This window comes from Molossus molossus, unplaced genomic scaffold, assembly GCF_014108415.1.
Source record: "Molossus molossus isolate mMolMol1 unplaced genomic scaffold, mMolMol1.p scaffold_m16_p_1, whole genome shotgun sequence".
NCBI classification, from domain to species: Eukaryota; Metazoa; Chordata; class Mammalia; order Chiroptera; family Molossidae; genus Molossus; species Molossus molossus.
Window position 1 is genome coordinate 111433571 of NW_023425344.1, and position 25244 is coordinate 111458814.

At 41.7% G+C, this 25244-nt stretch overlaps 1 protein-coding gene across 1 annotated transcript in view; it reads left to right on the plus strand.

The window, feature by feature from the left end:
* The window catches only part of CUBN (cubilin), a 292271-nt gene that overhangs the window by 182044 nt on the left and 84983 nt on the right, over window positions 1-25244 (plus strand). Inside the window, exons 40-48 of the mRNA XM_036275497.1 lie at window positions 2879-3076; window positions 7438-7584; window positions 9619-9806; window positions 9975-10158; window positions 15425-15599; window positions 16810-16988; window positions 18117-18326; window positions 19352-19492; window positions 20967-21148. Coding sequence (XP_036131390.1) covers window positions 2879-3076; window positions 7438-7584; window positions 9619-9806; window positions 9975-10158; window positions 15425-15599; window positions 16810-16988; window positions 18117-18326; window positions 19352-19492; window positions 20967-21148 — 1604 coding nt within the window. The remainder of the gene's footprint in view (window positions 1-2878; window positions 3077-7437; window positions 7585-9618; window positions 9807-9974; window positions 10159-15424; window positions 15600-16809; window positions 16989-18116; window positions 18327-19351; window positions 19493-20966; window positions 21149-25244) is intronic.

Genomic DNA, 25244 nt, shown 5'->3' on the forward strand with positions numbered 1-25244 from the left:
CTTAATCAAGAACAAGGAAAGGAGAAGTAAGGAGTTGAGAGAATTTTATAATTTGTTAGTTATCTAAACAGCATAAATGATTACTCATGAAGACATCACAGTCTGAGATTTTTATTAAAATGCAACAAAGCTTAACAGTTTATAATGTATTAATATATTAAACACTGTATCATCAGCATTTCTTATGCATACATATACTCAATTTAATTTTGCACATATTTATTGAGGATTTTTTATAGATACACTAAGGTGAGTACACACTGACGAAGAAACAAAACCTAGATATACTTTCTTCTTTCTAGGAGCTTATAAGTATTTGGGAAAGATAAAGCATTCATTATATCAGTTAAATAACAATATAGTAAGGAAATTATTAAATGACCAATCAGGTGGTGTAGGTAGCAAAAAAGCAATGGAAGGAAGAGAAGCCTAATGTGGACTAGGGTCATCTGAAGGAAAGTAAACATGTCAAGCAGAAACCCTTGTGCATTGCTGGTGGGAATGTAAAATGGTACAGCCACTTTGGAAAACAGTTCAGCAGTTCTTCAAAAATGGAAAAACAGTGTTACCACCGTATGATCCAGCAATTCTACTCCTAGTTATATACCTAAGAGAATTGCAAATGTACATCCAGCCCCGCCATTGTGGCTCAGTGGTTGAGTATCGACCTAGTACTGAACCAGGAGGTCACTGCTTCAGTTCCCAGGCAGAGCACATGCCTGGGCTGCAGGCTTAATCCCCAGTAGGGGGCATGCAGGAGGCCACACTGATCCATGTTGATATGTTAATGTTTCTCTCTCATTGATGTGTTTCTCTCTCTCTTTCCCCCTCCCTTCCTCTCTCTCAATAAATCAATAAAAAACATATTTAAAAAAAGAAAATGTGCCCTGGTCGGTTCAGCTCAGCCGTTAGATGGTTGGCCCATGGACCAATGAGTCGCAGGTTAGATTCTGGTCAAGGGCACATACCTCGGCTGTGGTTCATTCCTGGCCCTGGTCATGTTTTGTTGTGTGGGAGGCAACCAGTCAATGTGGCTCTATCATGTCGATGTTTCTCTCTCTCTCCCCCTCCCTCCCACTCTGTCTAATAATAAATGGAAAAATATCCTTGGGTGAGGAATAAAAATAAAAAATAAAATGTACATCCACACAAAAATTTATACATGGATGTTTATAGAAACATTATTCATAATAGTGTAAAAAGGAAAACAACCCAAATGTCAAAAAGTGATGAATGGAAAATCTAAATGTGGTATATTTATACAGTGTAATACTATTTGGTCTTAAAAATGAAGGAAGTATTGATACAGGCTAGAATATTGATGAACCTTAAAACATTATGTTAAATGAAAGAATCCAGTCACAAAAGACCACATATTGTATGACTACATTTATATGAAATGTCCTGAATAGGCAAACCCATAGAGGTAGAAAGTGGATCCGTGATTTCCATGGACTGGTGGAGTGGAGAATAGAGAATCAGTGGTAACGGGACAGAGTTTCTTTTTGGACTGGTAAAAATGTCCTAACATTAGCCCTGGCCGGTTTGGCTCAGCGGTTAGAGCGTTGGCCTGCGGTCCTGAGAGACCTGGGTTCAGTTCCCGCTAGGGGCGCGTACCTCGGTTGCAGTTTGTCCCTGGCCCTGGTCGGTTGTGCGGGTGGCAGCCACTCGATGTGTCCCTTTCACATCGATGTTTCTCTGTTCCTCTCCCCCCCACCCCCGACTCTACCTGAATGGAAAAATGTCCTCGGTGAGGATATAAAAAAAAAAAAAAAGGTCCTAACATTAGATATCAGTGATGGCTGCAGAACTTTGTGAATAAACTGAAACCACTGAATTGTACATTTTAAAAGGCTAAATTTTATGGTGTGTGAATAACAGCTCAAGAAGCCATTATTTTTAACAAAAATAATGAAGTCTATTCTCATTATAAGTTCATGTGCTTTTCTGAATATTTCACTTTACCAAATTGAAAATTGTTTCAAAATTGCCTCGATATAAATTACACTATGAATAGCTATACTAAAAAGGCAAAGATTAAAGTACATAGGAAGTAGAGTTCTACCTAGAGAAGAATAATGTCAGGTCTTCCATGTGGACTTGTTTCATGTTTAACAAACAATAGGCACTCATTAATGAACGGGTCGAGTGGCCAAATTACGGTGGAAAAGTAGAATACAATGTGTTTTTCTTCACAAAGAATAAATTATGTTAATCACAGCTGGCTGAATCAGTGGGTTTCATAAAATATGTATAGATTTTAAGGAAACTTTTTTTTTTTATCTTCATCTGAGGACATCTTTCCATTTTGTTGTTCAGATAGAGTGGAAGGGAGAGAAAGAGAGAGAAACAGTGACATGAAAGGGACACATCGAGTGGCTGCCACCCGTACAACCCAACCAGGGCCGGGCACAAACTGCAACCGAGGTACGTGCCCTTAGCGGGAACCGAACCCGGGTCTCTCTGGACCGCAGGCCGACGCTCTAACCGCTGAGCCAAACTGGCCAGGGCTGAGGCAACTGTTTTAATTGACTATTTCATTTCAGCACAGGACTGACACTTTCTTTATATTTTTTTAAAGATTAAAAAAAAGTTTCTTTCTTTATTGATTTTAGAGAGAGAGGAAGGGGGAGGGAGAAAGAGATAGAAACATCGACTGGCCGCCTCCTGCACGCCCCCCACTGGGGATCCCTCCACTGGGGATCGGGCCCACAACCTGGGCATGTGTCCTGACCGGGAATTGGAATGGCGACCTTTTGGTGCGTGGGTCAACGCTCAACCACTGCGCCACACCAGCGGGGCAGGACTGCCACTGTACAGTGAAAGTGTTAGTGTCTTTCATCAGAGGTGTTCAGAGATGGTGCCTCTCCCTCTGCAGGTGCGTGTGGTGGGTTCCTGAGGACCGGAGAGGCGCCCGTCTTTCTTTTCTCCCCAGGCTGGCCTGAGAACTACGGGAACCACGCTGACTGTACGTGGCTCCTCCAGGCCCCAGACTCCACTGTGGAACTCAACATCCTCTCCCTGGACATCGAATCCCATGGAACATGCAACTACGATAAACTTGTGATCCGAGATGGTGAGAAACATTTAAAAGGAAAAACAAAAAACAAAAAACTGCCCGTTTCTACCCTGACATATGTTTAATTACATTCAATTATAACCATAGCTGCTAACTACCTCCGTCCATTTTCATGGAATTGCACAGGTATTATGGTCAATGAAGGCATCAAATCCTACAATTGGCTCCAGTTTCTGAATGGCATACAGAAACTCTGAAATTGCTTCTAGTAAAATCATCCACATGCTAGGTAAGGGACAGCATCACATTCCTACGAGGAAACCCTACCTTTGCCTTACGTAGGAAACAAGCCTGAGTTTCCAGGTAGTGCTGCTGACTTGTTGAAGGCTTTGGAAATAAATCTTGATATTTTATACCTATGTCTTTAAGATCCAAGGAAAAGCATTTATAAATACAATGCACTCAATTCTCTTTGTCTACTGAATCTCTGGGTAGAATGGATAGAATTAAAGGCTAAAATTTTTCATCGTTTCCTCTATACACAGGTGTGGTATTGCTATGCATTAATTGAGGTATGTGATCAATGCTAATGTGTGACCTGTGCAAACTCTGCGTCACTATTAGCATGGAGAACATATCCTTCCACCAGTGTGTCTCACAGTGTGGTCCCAGACCAGCAATATTAACCTTACCGGGGAATTTGTTATAAATGCATATTCTAAGCCCCACCCAGACCTACTAAACTAGAAATTCTCAGGATGGGTCCCAGATCTGTGATTTCAAAGGCTCTCCAGACAGGGCCAAGATTAGGGTGAGGAGAGTAAGGCAGGACCCGGCAACCTGCATAGTCAGATCCGGCCTTTATTTAATATTTTAGTATTTTTTCATTTTACATTAAAGTCAATTTTTTTAAACTAGTGCACAAAAGTGATGTTTATCTTGATTTCTGAGGCCTTTAGCACCACCTTCCATCTTGCCCTTGATTTGAGGTGGTCACTTGCCTGACCCTAGTCCCTGCCTCAGGGTGCGTCTCATGATAGACGTTGCAACCGCCTGTGCCTCTCCCGACAGCAGGTGGCACAACCAGTGATGTGGCAAACTGGAGAACACAATTCAAAGGGCAGCCATTGGGAATGCAGGCTCAGTGTTCTGCATCTTATTTTTTAGGAAATGTGAGAAATACCGAATTTCCTATGAATTTCCCAAATGTTAAATGAATGAAAAACCGCTTCAGAGCACTTTTGGGGGATCAAACAAATGTGTGCTTGCTTTTGGCTCACAGGTTGTTAGTGTGCAAGCTCTTGATTTCCTTCTCCCATCAGCCCCTGGATGCACTAAGAACAGTGAGAAAAATCACTGGCAGAGGTGCTTTATTTTCCTTCTGTGGAGACTAGACCCTAAGTAAAGACTCAAATTAATCATACAAACAGGATGAGATAATAAATGATAACTTCCCCCCTGCTTTTCCTGTCGACAATCAGCTGTCAGCATATTACCCAGAGGAACTATCATCTTTCCTCATGTCAAGGCATTCCTGTGGATGTAAAAATTTTAAATTTCTCATGCAATTAAATTTGTGTGTCCTTGCACACATATTCTGAATGTTCAGAACCCAGTCAAAACTTAGAAAACATTTTTTGTATGTTTTTATTGATTTTTTAGGGAGGGAGAGAGAGAGAGAAACATGGATGTGAGAGAGACACATTAATTGGCTGCCTCCTGCACGCCCCCTACTGGGGATCGAGCCTGAAACCTGGGCATGTGCCCTGCGTGACCTGGAATCGAACCAGGACCTCTCAGTCCATGGGACAGCTCTCAATCCACTGAGCCACACTGGCTGGGCTTCAGTAAAAACTTTAAAATTATCTTTAGTAGGTGACTGCATTGACAGGTAAATTGTGGTTATTTTTTTAAAAATCACTTTTATTGATTTTGTTCAACCAATAACTTTTCTTGGAAGCCTCAAATCGAGGGAGCTAGCCTTTCTTCTTCCGCATGACCTTGTGCAAATTACTAAATGGCTCCAAGTCTGTTCTGTCGTCTGTGAAAGAGACACTAACATCCTCCTCAGGAGGTTGTTGTGAGGATCAGGGAAGGTGATGAATGCAAAGTCCTCCAGCAAAATCCACGGCATTTAGTAGACGGAGAATTTGGAATAGTTTAATTTAGGTTTCCATTTACTTTTATTGAGAGATTTCTGAAAGAGGGTTCATCATATTCTCTTTATAGAATGAAAGTGTTCTTGCTGAGACACAGCTGCCTGAAGAGAGCTCAGTAGATGATGGATGCCAAAACGATGACATTATTTTTCATTGTTCATATGAACTATCCATATGTCATCATATCCTCTTGGCCCTCTGGTGACTGTGGACATTCCTGGGCCACTCCCGAGAGGCCCCGGTGGCTTTCCTGGGAGAACTGAGTCACTCTCCCACCTGTGCAATCATTTTGCAGAGTTGTCATGTTTCAAAATTGAGTCAGTCTTTTCTAGACCATGCACCAAATTCTTCATACCAAAGATTTCAACATCTGAGGTTCCATGACACTGCACTGAGCCTAAACAACAGTTAATAAAAGAAGGAAAGAAGGGAGGGAGAGAGGAAAGAGAAAGAAAAAGAAAAGAAAAAAATTGTATCAAAAACCAGTAATCCTTCTATTTCTAGATCTTACTTTGTTTATGATCTTTACTAAATCATTTAATAGCATAGTTGGGCATCTGGAGTTCATTGGCCAGGCTTTCAAATCCTTGTTGACTTCTATGCCCTATGCCCTTAGATAGAGTATACACCCCCTCTAAGACTGTCTCCTGTCTACAAAATGAGGATAATAGTGATACCTACATAATAGTGTTACTGTGAAGATAAAAACAGGTGTTACATGTAAAACACTCAAAGTGGTAATAGTAATTGCTCAATAAATGTCAGCCACTAATGTTCTTGAGACCTCAACTTCCACATTTCCAAGGAAGCTGGACTAGAGAGTGAGTCACAGAAGGACCTGCTGGTCCTAGCCCCGGACATTTCTTTGACTTTGCCTCGTGTTCCTGCTGCTATTCATATGTTGAGGTCATGGAAAGCTCTTGAAATACTGCAGTATTTATTATGGATGCTGGAGGAGGGACAAGCCATCTTGTGGTCATTGGGTTATCTATGAAACTAGTTAGTTAATCAATAAGTAATTATTTAGAGATAACCATTGTTTTATTAGACTGCGCGAAGTTTCAAAAAGAATTCCCCAGTTTCACAGAGACAGAAAATATATACACATGAAATAAACACTAACATATAATAACTCCAACATGTGGCAATACATGATTAGAGAATAAGTTAACACAAACAATTGTGGGTGAAATGTGTAGCAAAATGGCCTAGTGAAGATAAATACCAAAAAAAGTTAGAGAAAAAATGTTGAGCTGTAAAGCATACAAATGTTTCTGGAAGTCAGAAACCCTCCCAAGAATGCCTTTTCAAGCATCTCGTATTTTTGGCTAAGCCATCATCTTTGTAATGACAGAAAATAGCTTGCTGACTGAAGTAGTTAATAACGAGTGAGTTTTAGGTGGTGGTCAGTGTCAAAAAAGACTCATTCTGCTGCTTGTGCAAACGGGCACATTTCCTCCCATCTCATATTCTTTTTTTGTTGTTTTCTGAGCTTGAAATTCATTCGTCCTCTGCCTTCGGGAAGAAATAGTGTTTTCCCAACCAAGGAAGCCAAGTCTGTTATAATTGCCTCTGTCCATCCCAGCGTGCCTGGCGCAGTTGCTTTGACTGAACTTAGAGACAAGAAGCCAAAGGAAAGGAGGCACGAGGTGGCCCAGCCTCCGGAGGGCACACTCGCTGAATCTCTTACATGCTCCACACATGGACATAAGTGTGTCCTCTTAACAGCAAAACAAACAACAACGAACAAATGAAGGGTAAAAACAAGCAAAACAAAAAACACCTCTGAGCTAAAGCACACATCTCAGCAAATGACCTTGTAACACTAGTATGGAATCTGAGACTGAAGGACCAACCTTTTTTCTCTTTGAGATACTTGACCTTCAGCAATCAGAATACTTCAGATGGCGTCTGACGCACACATCAGCACTGGTCTGAAATCACCCCCATCCCACCCCACGTGCTCTGATTTTGAGTGTTAGTGCCAGCAAGACCTGTCGGCCAGTTTTTAGAAAGAGAGTGGGAACTGTCTGAGGAGTGTTTCTTAGAAAAGGTAGAGAAAAAGGCAGGGGGATCATTACAAACTGGAGCCAGAATGATGTCGTCCCTGGACTGTCCTTGTATCAGAATCGCGTTGTGTGCTAGCGATGGAGATGTTCTGAGAAAAATGAATGAGCTGGTTTGACTGGGTTACAAATGATGGTGGAGGAGATTCTGGAGACATATTTTTATGCTGGTGTTTCCTTTTTTTGGTCCTAGGAGACAATAACATGGCCCAGCAGCTGGCCATTCTCTGTGGCAGAGAGATCCCTGGACCCATCCGGTCTACAGGAGAGTACATGTGGATCCGGTTCACCTCGGACTTCAGTGTAACCAGAGCCGGCTTTAATGCCTCCTTTCACAAGAGTAATGTGTCCTAAGAGTTTGTGTGAATTTATTTTGTCTCATCGCATTGCATCCCACCTCTCTCTTGCTCTCTCCCTAGTATACTCTGTTCAGTTTTCTATGCCAGGACACAGGGACACAGGTTAATTATAAGTCAGAGCACACGGTCTCTGCCCAGCCTCTGGGGGCTCTCCTTGTGTCAGGTACTGAGTCCCTGTCCGAGAAACCGGCCGAGTTGTACAAAAGGACTCCTTTCAGGTCTCTGGGTGGGGTGTCCTCCCTCCACAGGAGGCACAAGAATAAGATCTTTAAAACAAATGCTCATCCCCACTGTGGCTGGAACTAGGAGACCAATGCACCAAAGGAGCAGTAAGTCAGCCCAAGAAATAACCAGTCAAAGTAATACAAAAGATATCTTCGTAAATCCCTTGGTCAAAATAATTCCTTTGACGGGAGACAGAAAGAGTTTGTTGGTCTTGAAATATGAATCTGACGAGTTAGAGAATGTGCACAGTATATGACAGGCGATCCTGTGTAGTGTGATTGAGACTTTCAAAACTTGACGAAATGTGAAGTCCAATAATAACTGGAAATCCAAACTAGATTGAAGTTCAGGAAGTATTTCATGGAATATGAAATAGCAAAAGACTCTCATGCTTTTAACTGAAAACGTAATTTTAAAGTGGATTATCAATCTATCTAGACTTTAAAAATTAACATTCTCTCACTGTTATGCCTTTAATAGAGAGCAACTGAAGATAAATGGTTTTTCCCAGCGGAGGTAGGCTGCATAGTGGTTTAACAGAGTGGGCTTTGGGATCAGACAGACCTGAGATAAATTTCCACCTTCGCGATTTAGCTAGTTGGATGAACTCTCTGCTCTCACTCACTGACGAGCTGTTCAGTCCCTGACAACTGGGAAATTACTGTCTGCCCTGACCACGCTCTTTCCTGAACTCCCAACCTCTCACGCTCTCTCCGCCTTCCTATGTATGACAGCTCGTGATGTATAAAGTTGCCAGGTCAAACCCTGAACTCTTGACTCCCACCATTTTCCACCACCTCCCCCAATGTTTCTCATGCTACACTCCTCTATTTTAGCAAGTGGAAAGTACATTTTTCTAGCTATTGAAGCCAAAAAGCTTGGTGTCACCCTTGATTTATCTTTTTTTCACTCCATAAATCGTAATCATCAACAAATCAAAATAGTTTTACCCTGGAATCTATCTAGATTCCAGCCACTTCCCACCGTTTCTACCTCACCATCCCAGTGCAGGCCTCTGTCCTCTCTCCTTGGACTCAGGAATCACCCTTTATTGGACGTCCTGCCTCTGCTTTCTCTGCCCCCCTCACAGTGTAAGTGTTGCAGCTAGAGTGGGTCTTTTAAAACTTAAGTCACCGCATTGCATTCGGATGCTCAAGACCCTTCAATGTCTTCCCTTTCTTCTGAAAAAATAAGTCTTTTTCGTTTCCTGCATGACCTACCCTGCTACCTTTGGATCTCTCATTCTGCTTCATCCATTCTGACTTTCATGACTAACCCATCAAGTCTTTGCACCATATGTTTTCTGGATGGAAATGCTTTTCTCTCACAAAGCCTGAGGCTCAATCCCTCATTGCATTCAGGTCCTGCTCAGATGTTACCCCAACAACATGGCATTGTCTAACTTCCACAGACAATACAGTGCCCTTTCCTTGTTCTCTTCTCTTTGTAGAACATAACGCCGTCTCATGTATTATATGTGTTTGTTGTATGCAATACTCAACTGTAAAGTAAGCTTCATGAAAGTAAGCAATTTGTCTCTACATCCCTTTCCTGATCTTAGCAACAAAAACAAAATGAGTACCCAATGGTGTGCACTCGAGAAATGCTTGTTGTACTAATCACTTCCCACACTTTGGCCTGTTTCAGACCACATTTCTTTTGCCTAAGTTTAAAAATCCTCAAGAAAAACAAACAAAAAGCCTAAAAAGCCAATTGTAAATGTTACTCAAAGAGGTCCTTTAATTTTTCAATTAAAAAATAATAATTTTCTTTGTTTTTTTCTTGGGAAGGTTGTGGTGGATATTTGCATGCAAACAGAGGGATTATCACATCCCCCAACTATCCGGAGACCTACCCTCCCAACCTCAACTGCTCTTGGCACGTTCTGGTTCCGAGCGGTCTGACCATCGCGGTCCATTTTGAGCAGCCCTTCCAGATTCCCAACACGGACTCTTGTAACCAGGGGGATTACTTGGTGGTAGGTCTTGTTTGCTACTTGTTCTAATTACGTTCTCTGCAGACTTTGTTCAGAAAACAAAACGATTTTTTTTCTCAGTTGGCTATATTGAACATAAGCCAATATAAATTTTGTACTTTGTCTTTATTAATGTGAAGGGATGTATACCATTTTAATTTGTATTTCTAGCTGAAAAATGGACCGGATATCTCTTCTCCGCCCTTGGGACCCCATGGAGGAAATGGTCACTTTTGTGGCAGTCGTCCTTCATCCACTCTGTTCACCTCAGATAATCAAATGTTTGTTCAGTTTATTTCTGATCATAGAGTTGGAGGGCAAGGATTTAAGATCAAATACGAGGCACAGAGTTTAGGTAAGTAATCTCACTGAGAATAATGCCTGTACTTTCCCTGCAGATGTTTGGTCTTCCTTGTTTAAATAGACTTGAGAAAACAATATGTAAAGTTTTCTCTTCTGAAAGAAGAGTAATGGGAATAGCTACCTATTATCAAGCACTTACTTTATGCTTGATACATTCAATAGCTCATCAAGACTAATTTTTAAGGAAGGTATCATTGTTCCCATTTTATAGGTAAGTAAAATGAGGCTTGGATTTTTTTTCCCTAAGGCCACATAACAAGAGAATAAACAAAGTAAAATTATCCATGAGTATAAATTGAACTGATCTCAATGATCCCCTGAAATTCCTTAGACTTCTCCATTATAAAATATCTAATTATAAGTTATATTCACTTATAGAAACATTGTAAGAATAATTACATTGTTTTGTAATCATTTGTATGTTTCCTTTTAAATGAACATATAATCCTCTGATTCTATTACCCATTTAATTATATCTTACAGTAGTAATCTTTACTTAATTACTTTTACTTAATTATACTTGATTATAATTATATTCAATTCTACTGTAATGATTTAATTTTTGTGACATTTATTTTTACATAATATTTACTTGAATAAATAAGTAAACTTCAAACAAGATAGTAGTATCAGTAGAGAATATGTCTTTGCTTCAAACTTAGGTAATAGGATTTCAGAATAATCTTAATGGTCTCAATCTCAGATTCTTGAATATATTTCAAAATAAATCTCTATGAAGCTATATGTTTTATTGCACATTCTCCAAAACATAATAATTTAAAATGTCAGCATAATTTCTTCATTTTGGGAAGGAAAAGAAATAAGTCTCCACCAACAGACACAGAAAATCATCCAGTGGCTCAAGTAGGTTCCAGGACGACAGGGAATGTCCTTCCCCCCTTCCCAGCACGCATGGCTCTGGCATTTGAAAGGAGCCTTTAAAGACACAGCTCTGTGACACCAGCACCATCACCCTGTGGGTCAGGCGTTCTCGTCCCTCCCAGGCTCTGCGCTGAGCTCTGCTGCTGAGTCATGACGGCAGGATCTCCCCGGGTCCTGAGGCTGCTGAGTAACAGCGCCTGCGTCTAGTGAGGAGACTTCAGCCCATGCCGCAGAATTCTCCTTCCCCATCTTTACCCATGCTGGACTCAGTCTTCAATTACATTTTTCAAATCAACATTTAGTGGGAATTCAGATACACTAAAGGTCTATTTGCAAACACTATGACCTGTATTTTTCCTTTGTGGACCCTCTATTCATGCGAGAATGGTATGGCTGTTACCTTTTCCCCATCTTACTTACCTTAATATTAGACTTACTAGTCTTTTTATTTCTATTGCTGAACAACCCCAACAATGTGATCATTCGTTTCTCCTGACATTCTAATCAGCCATTTTCCCTAACTGCACAGTCAGTCTCTACTCCCCCATCTGTCTTTCCACAGCACTTAACTTCTACGCCGCTACCATTTCCAGCCTTTAACGTGGTATTTGGGGAGCGGCTTTTTTTTTAATCCTCCCTGAGGATATTTTTTCCTTTTATCTTCAGATAGAGTGGGAGAGAAGGAGAGAGAGAGAGAGAGAGAGGGAGAGAGGGAGAGAGAGAAACATCAACGTGAGAGAGACACATCCATTGGTTGCCTCCCACACAACCCCTATCAGGGTCGGAGACGAACTGCAACCAAGGTATGTGCCCTTGGCCAGAATCGAACCCACGACTCTTTGGTTTGAGGGCCGACACTCTAACCACTGAGCCAAACCGGCCAGGGCTGAGGAACGACTTTTGTCACCAGATACTACTTGTTCTAAACCATCTTTCCCCAGAGACATTCCTTTGGTATGGTTGATTGAGATTTCCATGTTCCTGTGCTCGATGCTCTTTATTTTCACCAATTTGTTGATTTATTAATTAATTATGCAAACATTTACCAAGTGTTTTACACCTTGCAAACTACCATGCTTTGTCAAGGAGTTCACAGCGCAGTGGAGGAGACAGACAAGCAAAGGTACGATTAGAACATAGCCTGGTAAGTGCTAGACAGAGAACTGCATCAGAGCTGTGCTGACACGTGGGAGAAACACCTAGCCCAGCCTGAAGGGTAGGAGGAGGCTCCGAGGAAGGAGGTGGACGGAGATGTGCCATCGGTGAGGGAAAGGTGTGACAGCAAACAAATTCTCAGTGGTTGTGCAATAAGACATGTCTGTGGGTTTGAAAGAATTCGCTGCTGCTGGAGAACAGATCATAAGGAGGCAGCTACAATGCCGATGAAGCAGGCAGGAATCGTATCGCGCAGGGCCATAGCTGCCACCGTCAGGATGTGTAATTTTAACTGAGAGGCGATGGGGAACCCTGGAAAGATTTGAACCTGAAGCATGAGCGGCAGGATCAGATTAGACACATCAGTGCGTCTGCAGCACTGGAAACCCGTTGGAAGGAGAAAGACTAAGGTAGAGAGACCAGATGAAAGAGTGATTCAGGAAAAAAGTGTAGGCCCTGAACTAAGGCAATGGCAATAAGAATGCAGAAGAACAAAGGCATATTGAGATTCTATAAATACAGACCCGAGTGAATTTGGAAGTCAGTTGGATGTGGGAGAGGAGGGAAGAAATGGGAGGCACCGTGGATGGCCCATAGGTTTCTGGCTGGGTGGATACTTTTTTTTAAATTCCTCACCCAAGGATTCTTTTCTATTTATCATCACATAGAGTGGGAAGGAGGGAGAGAGAGAGACAGAGAGACAGAGAGAAAGATCAATATAATAGAGCCACATCGACTGGTTGCTTCCCGCAGGACTCGACCAGGTCTGGGGACGGACCGCAACTGAGGTACGGACTCTTGACTGGAATTGAACCCACGACTCTCTGGTCCGCGGGCCAACATTCTAACCGCTGAGCCAAACAGGCCAGGGCAGGGTGGATACTTTTATCTCACAAACATTTATTAAGAACTTGCTATGTGACAGACACTATGCTAGATCCTGGAGATATAGCAATAAACAAATGTAATCCATGTCCTCAGGAGCTTGGTTTTAGTGTTAAAACACAGGTAATAAATAAAATATACAACATCTCATATGGGAAAATATATTAAGAAAGGGAGACGACACTATCATTAACTCGTATGTGACCTCTAAGTGATGAGTAGTTAATGAGGTCGGTTTGGGACATGGTCAGTGTGAAATCTCTGAGTTACGTGCATTGGAGACGTCCCACGGGCTGTTGGAACGGGGTCTGAAGGTCAGAGAAGGGATCTGGACTGAATCAGGGAATATGTGCATCATTAGCAGACTGGTCGTCGTTGAAGTCATGAGCATGAATGACATTAATGAGAAAATTATCGAGACTGAGGGGATGAGGCCCTACAGAAGGATTCCTCGGGACCCCAGCAATGCTGGGCGAGGCCCAGAGAGGTGCTGAAGGACCAGAGGAGAAGCAGTGAGAGGGAGCAAACAGGGAAGCAGGGCTTGGTGTCCAAGAGGCTGAGGGACAACGCGTAAAGAAGGAAGATGTCGCCAAACACGGGAAATGCTGTGGGTGAAGAATGAAGATTAGAAAGGACCTTTGGGTACACAACTGTGAGACACCTGTGGACCCAGACCTGAGTGCTTTCTAGGGTTGGGACGTGAAGGGAGGATGAAGAGGATATGAGAGGGTGGTGAGGAAGTAAAGAGAGTGACTGTAAATGACTTGACTTTGTGATACATAGAAAGATCAAAGGCGCAAGAAGGAGTGAGGAGAGAGGTTAAAAGTATCCGGCAGAGGGAACTGGAGTCTGACCTAGAGATACAAGGGTGTACAAGGGAAAATAAAGGAAGGTAGTGAAACAGATACATTTGTTAAGGATGGTAACAAGTGAAGGGATAACATTGGGAGACGTCTCATCTGACTTCTTTCATTCTAAAGGAGAATTCAAAGTCCTCGGGGGCTGAAACTAGAAAGGAAATGGAGAGAATGAAGGGTTTCGGGCCTATAGTCAAGTTTTAAATTAATATTAAAAAATGGCAGGATTTCTTGGCAGTGTTGAGATTGGAGAACATGCATTTGCAGTGGCAGAAATTTTGATGAATGATTCGAATGAAATACAACCATGAAATTGAGATTTTGCAAGAATTCTGAAGGAAAGACCAGGAGTGAGGAGACGGTTAAAGGCAATCAAAGGAATTTGCATTTCAATCTTTCAGAGATGAAAGAGTTCTGGGTAATGACAAAATTCAGGAAATGACCATAAGTGGCTGAATGACAGTAGAAATAAATGTCAATAGAATTTAGCAGACCCAGCATCTGTGAGGCTAAGGTATTGGGCAGGTTAATCTCATTGGCACTGTAAGTACCCAATTTAGCCAGTTTATTGCTTGATTTGTTTGCAGAGATTGCGGGGGGGGGGGGGGGGGGTGTTTCTTGATATAATGAAAGTATTTTTTACATAATACTTTGGTCTTTTAGAAAAGTATAAAAGCTCATTTATCTTCTTGCAAAATGTGGCTAATAAATTATCTCAGGCCATTCATCTCTTGCTCTTCAAATGCATCTAAATCTCGAAGAAACATAATGAGTGAATGCCCAGAGAGTTGAACAAATATGTATCTGCTAAGTCTTTTAAACACATTCAGATCACGGCTCTGCATCATCTGCTGAGCAGTCCGCGGACAGGTGTGAGTCCCAGTGCATTTATATGCTCCTGTAAGTAGCAGGTGTCCAGCGTGCTCCCCTGCGCCTACTGCTTGCACGGTGCACCAGAGCTGCTCTGTTGGCTTTTTGGAAAAGTGAAACTCCCAAAGAGAATGTATGGTTTGGCAAATTAAAAAGTGACGCACTTTGTAGCTTCCTTGATAGCAAATTCAGAATTTATTTGCTTAAAAAATAAACAAGAATGATTTCAGATGAAAGGAAATTGAGATTGGAAGTACAGCTAAAGATGCTTTTATTTCTTTTTTGGTATTAGTGTTTTGTAATCCCTGCCCCAGGATATGTTTTCATTGATTTTTGGATAGAGTGGAAGTGGGGGAGGGGGAGAGAAAACATCAACTGACTGCCTCCCACAGGAGCCTGACCAGGGTCGGGATAGAACCTATAACTAAAGTATGACATGCCCTTGACCAAGAATTGAACCCGAGACCCTTCTGTCCACAGGTTGGCTGTCACTCTAACCACTGAGCCAAACCGGCCAGGGCAGATAAAGATACTTTAAAAATGATTGTAGCAGTTGATTCTGTCCTCTTTCTCCAGACTGTAGATTGATTTCACTGTGTTTCCCAACAGCCTGTGGGGGTAATATCTACATCCACGATGCGGATTCTGTTGGCTACGTGACCTCCCCCAACCACCCAGACAATTATCCCCGGCACGCTGATTGCATTTGGCTCCTAGCTGCTCCTTCAGGAAAGCTCATAAGGCTACAGTTTGAAGATCAGTTCAGTATTGAATTCACACCCAAGTAGGTCACCTGCATTTCATTTTTCTTCGAGCCAGAGTTAGTGTTATTTTTAGCTGTCATGTCTCAGTACAATTTCCTTCTTCATTTCTTAGCAACATAGACTGCATAGGAAATCTAGGGATGCAGAAGGGAAATGCTTAACGCCTCCAGCCTGAAACATTGCCTGCCAGCCACTCTCCTGTCAGCTGAGCAGATGTCCACAGATACGGTCCCTCGTGACCCTGTGCACATCCTGCAAGAAACACCGAGGATGGCTGTTTGAGATTTATGTGATCTGCTCTTCCTCCCACAGGAAGAGCAGTGTCTCTGCTAGATGAGTATTTATTTGCCCAGCCTCATACTGAATGTCACAAATGATAAAATACCCGTCTCACAAACGGAAATTTGTGTTATGTGACACCAGGGGTCACTAGTGTCAGAAACGAGACTAAAGCAAGTACAGTACAATTTCTAATTTCTATGTAATAAGAACTCTGAAAGATAACACACCAGAAAGTAAGTCTTACTATGTTGAACTCAAAGGGAATAACTACACACACACACACACACACACACACACACACACACACACACAATCTGTATTTTTTTTTCTTCATTTAATAAAAGAGCGCATGTATTTGCATGACTATGTCTGAGGTACAACACTTAGATATAAGAGCCTTTGTCTACTGTTTCTGGGCACCTTATACGATGCCAGCCTCCCACTCAGTGAACATTCATTGGCTGATTGTCTTTCTCAAGAAATATTGGGTAAATACTTGGCCTCTTTTGTGGACATAGAAAATTCCAGCTGAGACCTCTATCAGCCTGGTCACAGAGCTGTCAAGAGAGAGTTCATCTTTGTCATGTGAAATGCATCGAACCATCATGTGAAATAAAATACTTCTTTAAAAAATTCCCAAGGGGCATTTGAGAATGACTGTTAACTTTGTAAAACGAATGCAGAATATGGAAGGCAAGTGAATATTCTTGTGTAGTACATGTGAAACCTGTCTTTCCGAGCTACTGACTGAAGGGTGCGTCGTGATTAGGAAGAATATTACACAGTATTCTGAAGTGGCTCGCCACTTAAATTGACTCCATTGCGGTGCCTTCTGCTCCAGAGAAGATAATTTAATAATGCCCTTGGAAAAAGTGGGTGCAATTTTTTTAGCAAAATATGTCAAAGCAATAGTCTTTCTGTGTTAAATGGAATTTTCTTTCACATTAGCTGCACGTCCAATTATCTTGAGCTGCGAGATGGAGCGGATTCCAACGCCCCAGTAATTTCCAAGTTCTGTGGAACGTCTTTGCCCGGCAGTCAGCTGTCCTCAGGAGAAGTGATATATTTGAGATTCCGGTCTGATAACAGCTCCACTCACGTGGGATTCAAGGCTAAGTATTCTATAGGTAACAACACTCTTCATATTCAAAAAAGAAGTAGTGATAGAATAAACACATTAAAATTAAAAGAAAAGAAAAGAAAAGAAGTCTTTCCATCTGCCTAATTTTAATGACAGAAATGATAGAAATAAGTAAGGAATATAAATGTTTAAAACTGAAAGTCACTTATTAATTTTAACTTTAACTTTGATTTCCATTTTGAAACACTCTATAAACTTGATTACTTTGTATTTTGTCCTAACTTGTTGGTTGAAAAAACATTCAGTTAAATCAAATTCTTGTTTCTTTCTATTATGAAATAGGTACTACTTTAAATAGTAAAACTCTTTAGTAAATAATAACTATATTTAGAACAGTGATTTTGAACTCCTCATCATTAATAGATAATTGAGTTGTTTTCCAAAGCCTCTAGTCCCAAATCACTCACTAGACAAAAAGCAAATGTCTCTTCAGTGTTTTGATTTCCTTACTTAAAAAAATGAGCAATAATATTCATACTGAAAATTCACTATAATATGGTCATGATTGAAGATGAATCTGGACAGTAACCAAACACATTTCATACATCCAGTACTTGGAAAGCCCAGTTGTAACAACATTTTACCTACACCATAGGTTGTTTCATAGCCTGATACAAACTGTGTATAGTTTAATCTATCATATCCAGCTAATGCAAAATAATTGTGTAGTCATTTTCAAAGCCTTGCGATACCAGTTACTGCAGTAAAATGTGTATTTGATGGTTAAGCTGGAAATGGTTGGCGTTGCAAATGAACCACACACCCTTTCCAGGATACTAGGCAGGCCCTATCAATCTGTCGGTTCTTTCTTGAAATGAAATGTAATTGCAACTAATAGCTTTTACGTGGTATCCCAGGAGAATTAAAGAGACATTACAGAATATGCCCTTCAACAGTCTTCCAGTCTTTCACTTCCCATTATTGGACTGAATCTGTGCTCTCATTTCCCTTTACATCAATAGTAGATTTCCAATGATGGTAAGAGAAGCACTAACCAAGCATTTTCAGAATTTTTAAAACTTCAATTCATGTTCACTTGGCACCTAAAAGTTTTCAAATATGCTGGTGAAATTTTAAAAAACTATAATAGGATATTGTTCTTCTTGTTCTGCAGCCCAGTGTTGGGGAACGCTGACAGGGCAAAGTGGTGTCATCCAGAGCGTCGGGTATCCAACCCGCCCGTACTCGGATGACTTGTTCTGTGAGTGGCATCTCCGGGGTATCTCAGGACACTATCTCACCATCCACTTTGAAGACTTTAACCTTCAGAATTCCTCTGGCTGTGAAAAAGACTTTGTTGAGATCTGGGAAAACCATGCCTCTGGTCAGTGAAGTATGCCTGCTGTCTTTGGGGGTGTTTATTCTCACATGTACTCATTCAGCCTCGAAGTCTTCTCCTTTCCAAGAAAGGCAGAACTATGTCTCTTCTTGACAAAGAAGTGCAGATCAATCAGATGTGGGAAGTGCCAGCCCTCCTCTCCCTCAGTGCACCCACAACAATGGGTGTCCTGAGCCACAGGTGTTATTCTGTAGCTGTCCCTGGAGGCCACTGGGCACGCACAACCTTGGGAAGGCATCGCCTTCCTGCCAACACATTTCAGGGCCACATGTGGTTATTTGAGGGATGTCCTGTCAAGTAAGGAAACGAAAGGGTAACGTAGTCTGGAAATAATATGAAATGGATGCCTGTCACTCATTTATTCAGACCATTTCTTTAACCAAATGAGCTAGCCTTCCTCATTGTGCTGAGATGCCCTCTCCCTAATTGGCTGTCATTTTTACTCTTCATGTATTTGAGTATATTGATTTTTATTTATTTTTGTCCTACTTCTCTCTCTCTCTCTCTTTTTAAATCCTCATCCAAGGATATTTTTCCATTCATCCTCAAACAGAGTGGGAGGGAGGGAGAAAGAGAGAGAATCGATGTGAGGGAGACATCAATTGGTTGCCTCCCATACAACCCTGACCAGGGCCCGGGATTAAACAGCAGCTGAGGTACGTGCCCCTGATCGGAATCAAACTTGCAACTCTTTGCTGTTTTTTGGGGGGAGGGTTTGTTTGGTACGTTTCCCTAGTGGGAACCGAACCCAGGACACTCTGGTCCGTAGGCCGATGCTCCAACGGCTGAGCCAAACCGGCCAGGGCTAACCTGCAACTCTTTGGTTGACGCTCTAACTCTGAACCAAACCAGCCAAGGCTGTTCTGCTTCCCTTGACAGAGGTTATCATTTCTTGACGGACAGGGTCTTATCTTGTGTTATTTTCCTCATATGTGCAGAACACCTCCAGTGGAGGTTAAATAAAATCAGTCACCTGGACATATACATATTAACTTACTTGACTCTCACAGGAAATTTACTAGGAAGATACTGTGGGAACATCATTCCTGACAGCATAGACACTTCTAGCAACGTTGCTTTGGTCAGGTTTGTCACCGATGGCTCTCTGACTGCCTCAGGATTCAGCCTACGGTTTGAATCTAGTCTGGAAGGTAAGGTCATGGATTTATGTAAAAATATATATGATCGAGCACCTACACTGGATAGACACTATGCTAGGCACTGGTGTTATAACAGTTGGACAAACAAAACAAAAAACAAAAACCAGCATGACCCCAGTCTTCTTGGACCTTACAGCTTAGTGGAGAGCCAGATGTTAATCAAATAGTCACACCAATAAGTGAAAAATCAAAATTGTGATCGGTGCTACAAAGGGAGGGAACTAGCACTAGAAAGAAGTAAGGGTTGGGAGTTGTACTGCATTCCTGATTGGAAGGAAGCCAGCCCAGTGGTCCTGCTTAGAATTTGCATTCTGAATTCCCTGACAAACTCAGGTAATCTGAAGATCTTGTCTGGACCAAAAATGGTTAATTGGCCCTCTGATTTGTCTGACTCTAAGATTACTACATTTTCTTGGGCCATAATGATAAAATGCTGTGAACTAGTATCCATGGAAACAAAAAGTAACTGCTAATATTAGAAATAGGAAGTGAATACAAATGTTCTGTATAAGTCCTCACCATAAATCTAGTTATGAATGTCAACCGATGGTCACTGGCACCAATTCATTGCTAACAGGAATCCCCAATTTGGGGTGCAGTGAAGAGGAAACTTGATTCAGTAGAAAACAGCTCAGTTGTGATACAGCACAGCTGTGAAAACAGCAACTCTGGGGCTAGGCAGGCCTGGGGCCAGGCCCCTCTCTGCTAGACAGCTCTGCTCCACTCCTTGCTGGTCTCCTCTTCCCTGTGCTGGTCGCTCCACTTGGCCCTGGTCTTCTCCATTCTGTGCCAGTCTGTTGTGCCTGCACTAGTCGGCTCCCCTTACTCTAGTAAGACATCTTCACTGTTTCCTCTCCAGCCCGGGAAAAGCAGTGTTGGGTGGAAAGGGAAACTGGGATGCCAGAGGGAAGTTGACTTATATAGACAGAAGTCCCTGCTTCTGGTCCCTGATTGGTCCATCTTCATGCAAACGAGGACTCCAAATTTTCACAGTTTGATTGTTCCACAAGGCACTGTCTGATTGGTCAGAATGGAGTTGCTCAGATTGGTGAAGAAGTTGATGGAGATACAGCTGCATAGCTCTGATTGGATATAGAAAGCCTCCATCCTATTGGTTGAAATAGCATTCCAGGAAGTTCTTTACAAGGGCTGGCTCAGATGGCAGAAATAATGCTGGCCAGTTCAGTGCAGACTTCTTCCTGAGTGTGGTGTGCCTGAGAGGCCCCTGTGAAAAATGGTTGCTAGGCTTTGTTTTTGTTTTTTTAATTTGAGCCAGTTAGCCATAGAGATCCCTTCTTAGTAGGTATCTTCTTTCTCAGGGGCCACATAGATAAGAGCAATGCTTTTGTCTAGTGCAAGAAGGAAGAAAAAAATATCACAAAACTTCAATTTTGAGAACATTCTTTATGAAAGATGTCAATTTGGTTCCATCGGAAGTTTCCTTGGTTGTTTTCTTCTCCTTCAGAATGCGGTGGGGATCTACAGGGCCCTACAGGAACATTTACTTCTCCCAACTACCCCAACCCAAACCCTCATGGCCGGATCTGTGAGTGGAGAATCGCTGTGCAGGAAGGCAAGCAGGTCACCCTAACTTTTCACAACCTGAGGCTGGAAGCTCATCCGTCCTGCAACAGTGAGCGTGTGACAGTAAGTGTCCCGTACAGTCAGGGATGTTATATTCCATTGGTTAAGGAGTTTATTGACTCATAAATCATAGTCAGAAAACTAGGTCAGGAATATTCCCATTGTGTATCTCAGACAAATTCTAAGTTTTAGATAGAAAAAAAAAAGTCACAATAAACTGCCACAATATTTGTAAAAGCTGTTTTAAGAGGCTATTAGTTGTCATAACTTACATCAGGGTCATAGGTAGGATACATTTTAAAAGCAAATGATCATTATACATGGTACACAGAGAAATTCAGCCCATGGGTAGCACATGGTTGAATGGGACTAGAGTCACAGAACAACCCACTGCCAGATGTTTTAAACAGATGAGTCCTGCATAGCACTGTTCTGTGCTGGTGCTGCTGAGTGACTCCTCTGAGACCATGGCTGCCTGCCCTCCATGTTGTGAAGCTCAGATGCTTTGAAATATACCCTCAGCCTTGGTACCTTCTCTTAGCAAGAGACAAAGTGAGATCCATGAGTGTGAAAGAAGATCATTAATTGTGAAATGACAGATCTATGTGCATATATGCTGTATTGATTGCAGATTAATATTAGTATATTTTCCTACCCAACGTGTCCTTTCTTCAGGCTTTGTCATGTCAGGAAATGATAGTTCCAAACTCCTGATTGCTGAGGTCAAAAACCCAGATGTCTGCCTTGGAGTCCTTTCTCTCATACCTTATGTTACATCTATAAGCAAATCTCATTGGCTGTACCTTCTGCCCTGGCCAGTTTGGCTCAGCAGTTGAGCATCGGCCTGTGGACCAGAGAGTCCTGGGTTCAATTCCCGCTAGGGGCACGTACCACAAAAAAAAAAAAAAAAGATCCAGAATCTTACTACTTTTCATTATACCCACTATTACCACCATCACCACTCACTTAGATTTATTTTAATAAAGTCCACCCCCATCCTCCTGCTTTTTCCATACAGCAGCCAGCGTGATGGGGATCAGTGGAAATCAGATTACGTTGTTCTCATTGAAAATCCTCTAATGGAAAATCCCAAATCCTTACAATGACCCACCAGCCTCACATTATTTTCTGCCTCTTCCTTTTCCTCCCTCTACATCTGATCTCACACTCCCTTCCTTCCCCTTCGCTCACTAGGACCCAGCCGCTCTGGCCTCTTTTCAGTTCATTAAATACGCTGAGACCCACCCCAGCCCACGCCGCGTGCTCTGTCTAGACGGCTGTCTGGCTTCTTCTCTCACTTCGTTGAGGTCTCTGCTCGAATGGCTTGATCCACGAGGCCTTCCCCAAGCACCCCGCATTAAATACACCTCCTCTGAGCCTCTCTTCTTTCCCTCTTATTGTTTTTTTCTTTTTATCCTCATCCGAGGACATTTTTGCATTCAACTTCAAATAGAGCGGGAGGAAGAGAGAGAGAAACATCGATGTGAGAGACACATCCACTGGTTGCCACCCACACGACCCCAACCAGGGCCGGGGACAAACTGCAACTGAGGTACGTGCCCTTAGTGGGAACCGAACCTGGGACTCTCTGGTCTGCAGGCCGACGCTCTAATTGCTGGGCCAAACTGGCCAGGGCTCATTGTTTGCAGAGCACTTCAGACAGGCAGCATTCCACGTGTTTACTTGTTTGCCTGCTTATTGTCTGCTCCTCCAGCTGGGATGTGAGCTCCATCAGGACAGGGCCATGGCCTCCTTCGATGCTGAAAGCCCAGTGCCTGGCACACAAGAAGGACAATAATTGTTGGATGTAGTAGAAGTACTTTCCCTAGTCTTTTTAAAAACAAGCCACTTTTGTTTTCCATTAAATCATCTCCTGTTGGGTAGTGAGTTTCAAAAATATGAGACGTCTTTGTATGTTACTACCTACCACTTTTTATTATCCTAAAATGATCTTATTCAAGCTTAACGTTTTGCCAAGTTCTGATATGTGAAGAAAAAAAATTCAGTACTCCCACTGTACCATATTTTGATGTATTTTCTTTTCTTGGCAATGAATAATATTATGTCATTGTAACCATGTGACATAAATACATTTGTATGCTGATCTTAATCTATTTTTCTGATTATAAATGCAATGGATGCTTATTAGCTGAATCGGCAGAGTTCAGAAAAATATAAAAATACTTGGAATTCTACATACTCATTAAAATTTTGATGTATATGCTGGTGTGTTTTTTTTTTTTTTCCTTTGAAATGGTTTCTGTAGTTGAGATCATATTGAATATAATGATTATTAAGAACCTTACCAGGAAAATATTCACATGCTCTGCAGGAAAGATAATATGAAGAATTCTAATTTTAGAATTCAAATAATTAAAATAAAATTTACTGTGTTGGCCACAACTTCTGAATTATGTCTTGCGGTTTCTCCATCTCTGAAGCATAGATGCTAAAAGCATCCACTTTCAACTCTTTAAGCTACTTCTTGAGGAATTTGTCATTATTTTATTTTTAAATTTTTTAATGGTTTTACTGATTTTAGAGAGCGAGGGAGAGGGAGAGAGAATTAGAAACATCAATCATCTGCCTCCTGTATGCCCCCCCCACACACACATACTGGGGATCAAGCCCGAAACCCAGACATGTGCCCTGACCAGAAATCAAACCAGCGACTTCTTGGTCTATGGGACAATGCTCAACCAACTGAGCTGCACCAGCCGGTCTCTGTCATTATTTTAAAATACTGCTCCTGCTCTGCTACATCTTTATTTTTGGATCTTAGACATTATCTATCTACCTCCAACTATGGACAATGAGGATTTAGTTCTCTTCACAAACCAGCCCCTACCAGAAAGGCACGCAGTGGCATGTACACTTCACACACTCCCCCGAACGTCCTCCAAAAATACTCACGTCACATACTTTGTTTAGATTGTTATTTAATGTTTACATTACTATGATTAGGTAAACACCATTTGCAACTAGCCAGGTAGTGGACTCTGATAGCGTTTGCTTTTGTTTCTTCATGTAATAATAAAAATAGTGTCCTTCTTACGATTCTTGGTTTTCTATGCATCGATCACTAATTCTGCCACACACTTTCCACTCCAGACATACACCCCCACCTTACGTAATAAGGCACATCTATTATTTTCATTCACTTTTCCTAGCAATGTCCTTCCTTGAGCCTTTCTGCAGCAGCTGCAAGCCTGGTGCGAGCTGTCAGGTTCGAATCTCCCTTCAGCAGGTTTCCAAGTCCCTCCAGTCCTCTCCTGGGCAGGATACCTGGCTTTATGATATGAGCATTTCCCTTTCTTGGTTAATTTTCTCTTTTTGGGGAGGCATATACTATTGTAGCTTCTTAAGGAAGTAGAGGTGCGTGACTATGTTTTAAGAATGTGTATACCTAGAATTGTATTTATGTTACCCTTATTCTTTGAATATATTATATATTTTTAAATAGCATACATATTTAATATATTCACACACATATATATGAATATATTAATCATAACTTTGAAGTATTTGGGGTTATTTTGCGGTCAATTTTCTTTAAGCTACTGTTTCCTATTTACATATATTGGTCTCTGCCTTTGACATTAGATGTTCCCCTAAATGTCTGATAACCCTTGGCTGTTCATTTAGATTTAAGAATGAAGCACCAAACGTCTGATTAGAAGCTCTGTGTGCATGGCTGGGCTGTCAGCTGCGGTCTTGATGGGAGGTGACAAGGGGAGAGGCGCCTGTTTAATTAGAGGGAACTACAAATGTCATCTCTACAGGTCTTTTCTCCTGGGGAGGTTAAAACTCCAGAAGAGAAACACTTTCAGAATTAACTCCTGAATTTTAATATGTCCATATTCATTTCCTTTGCAATATATTTTATAGGTTCAATGTTTGTTTTGTTTGCTCTTCACTCTGCTCCAAACAAGGGGATGTGGGTGCCCTTTATTCACCCTGTATTTATTTGAGAACTTCTCAGAAAGAAAAAAAAAAAGGAAGGAAGATCGGGGGTGGGGGGGAAGGAAGGAAAAGGAGGAAGGAAAGAGCTAAATTTAATAATCAAGTATAGTAAATTTAAAAGCTTATCCCTTTTTTTTTTTTAAATCCTCACCCGAGGACATTTTTCCATCTTTTGTTCAGGTAGAGTGGGAGGGAG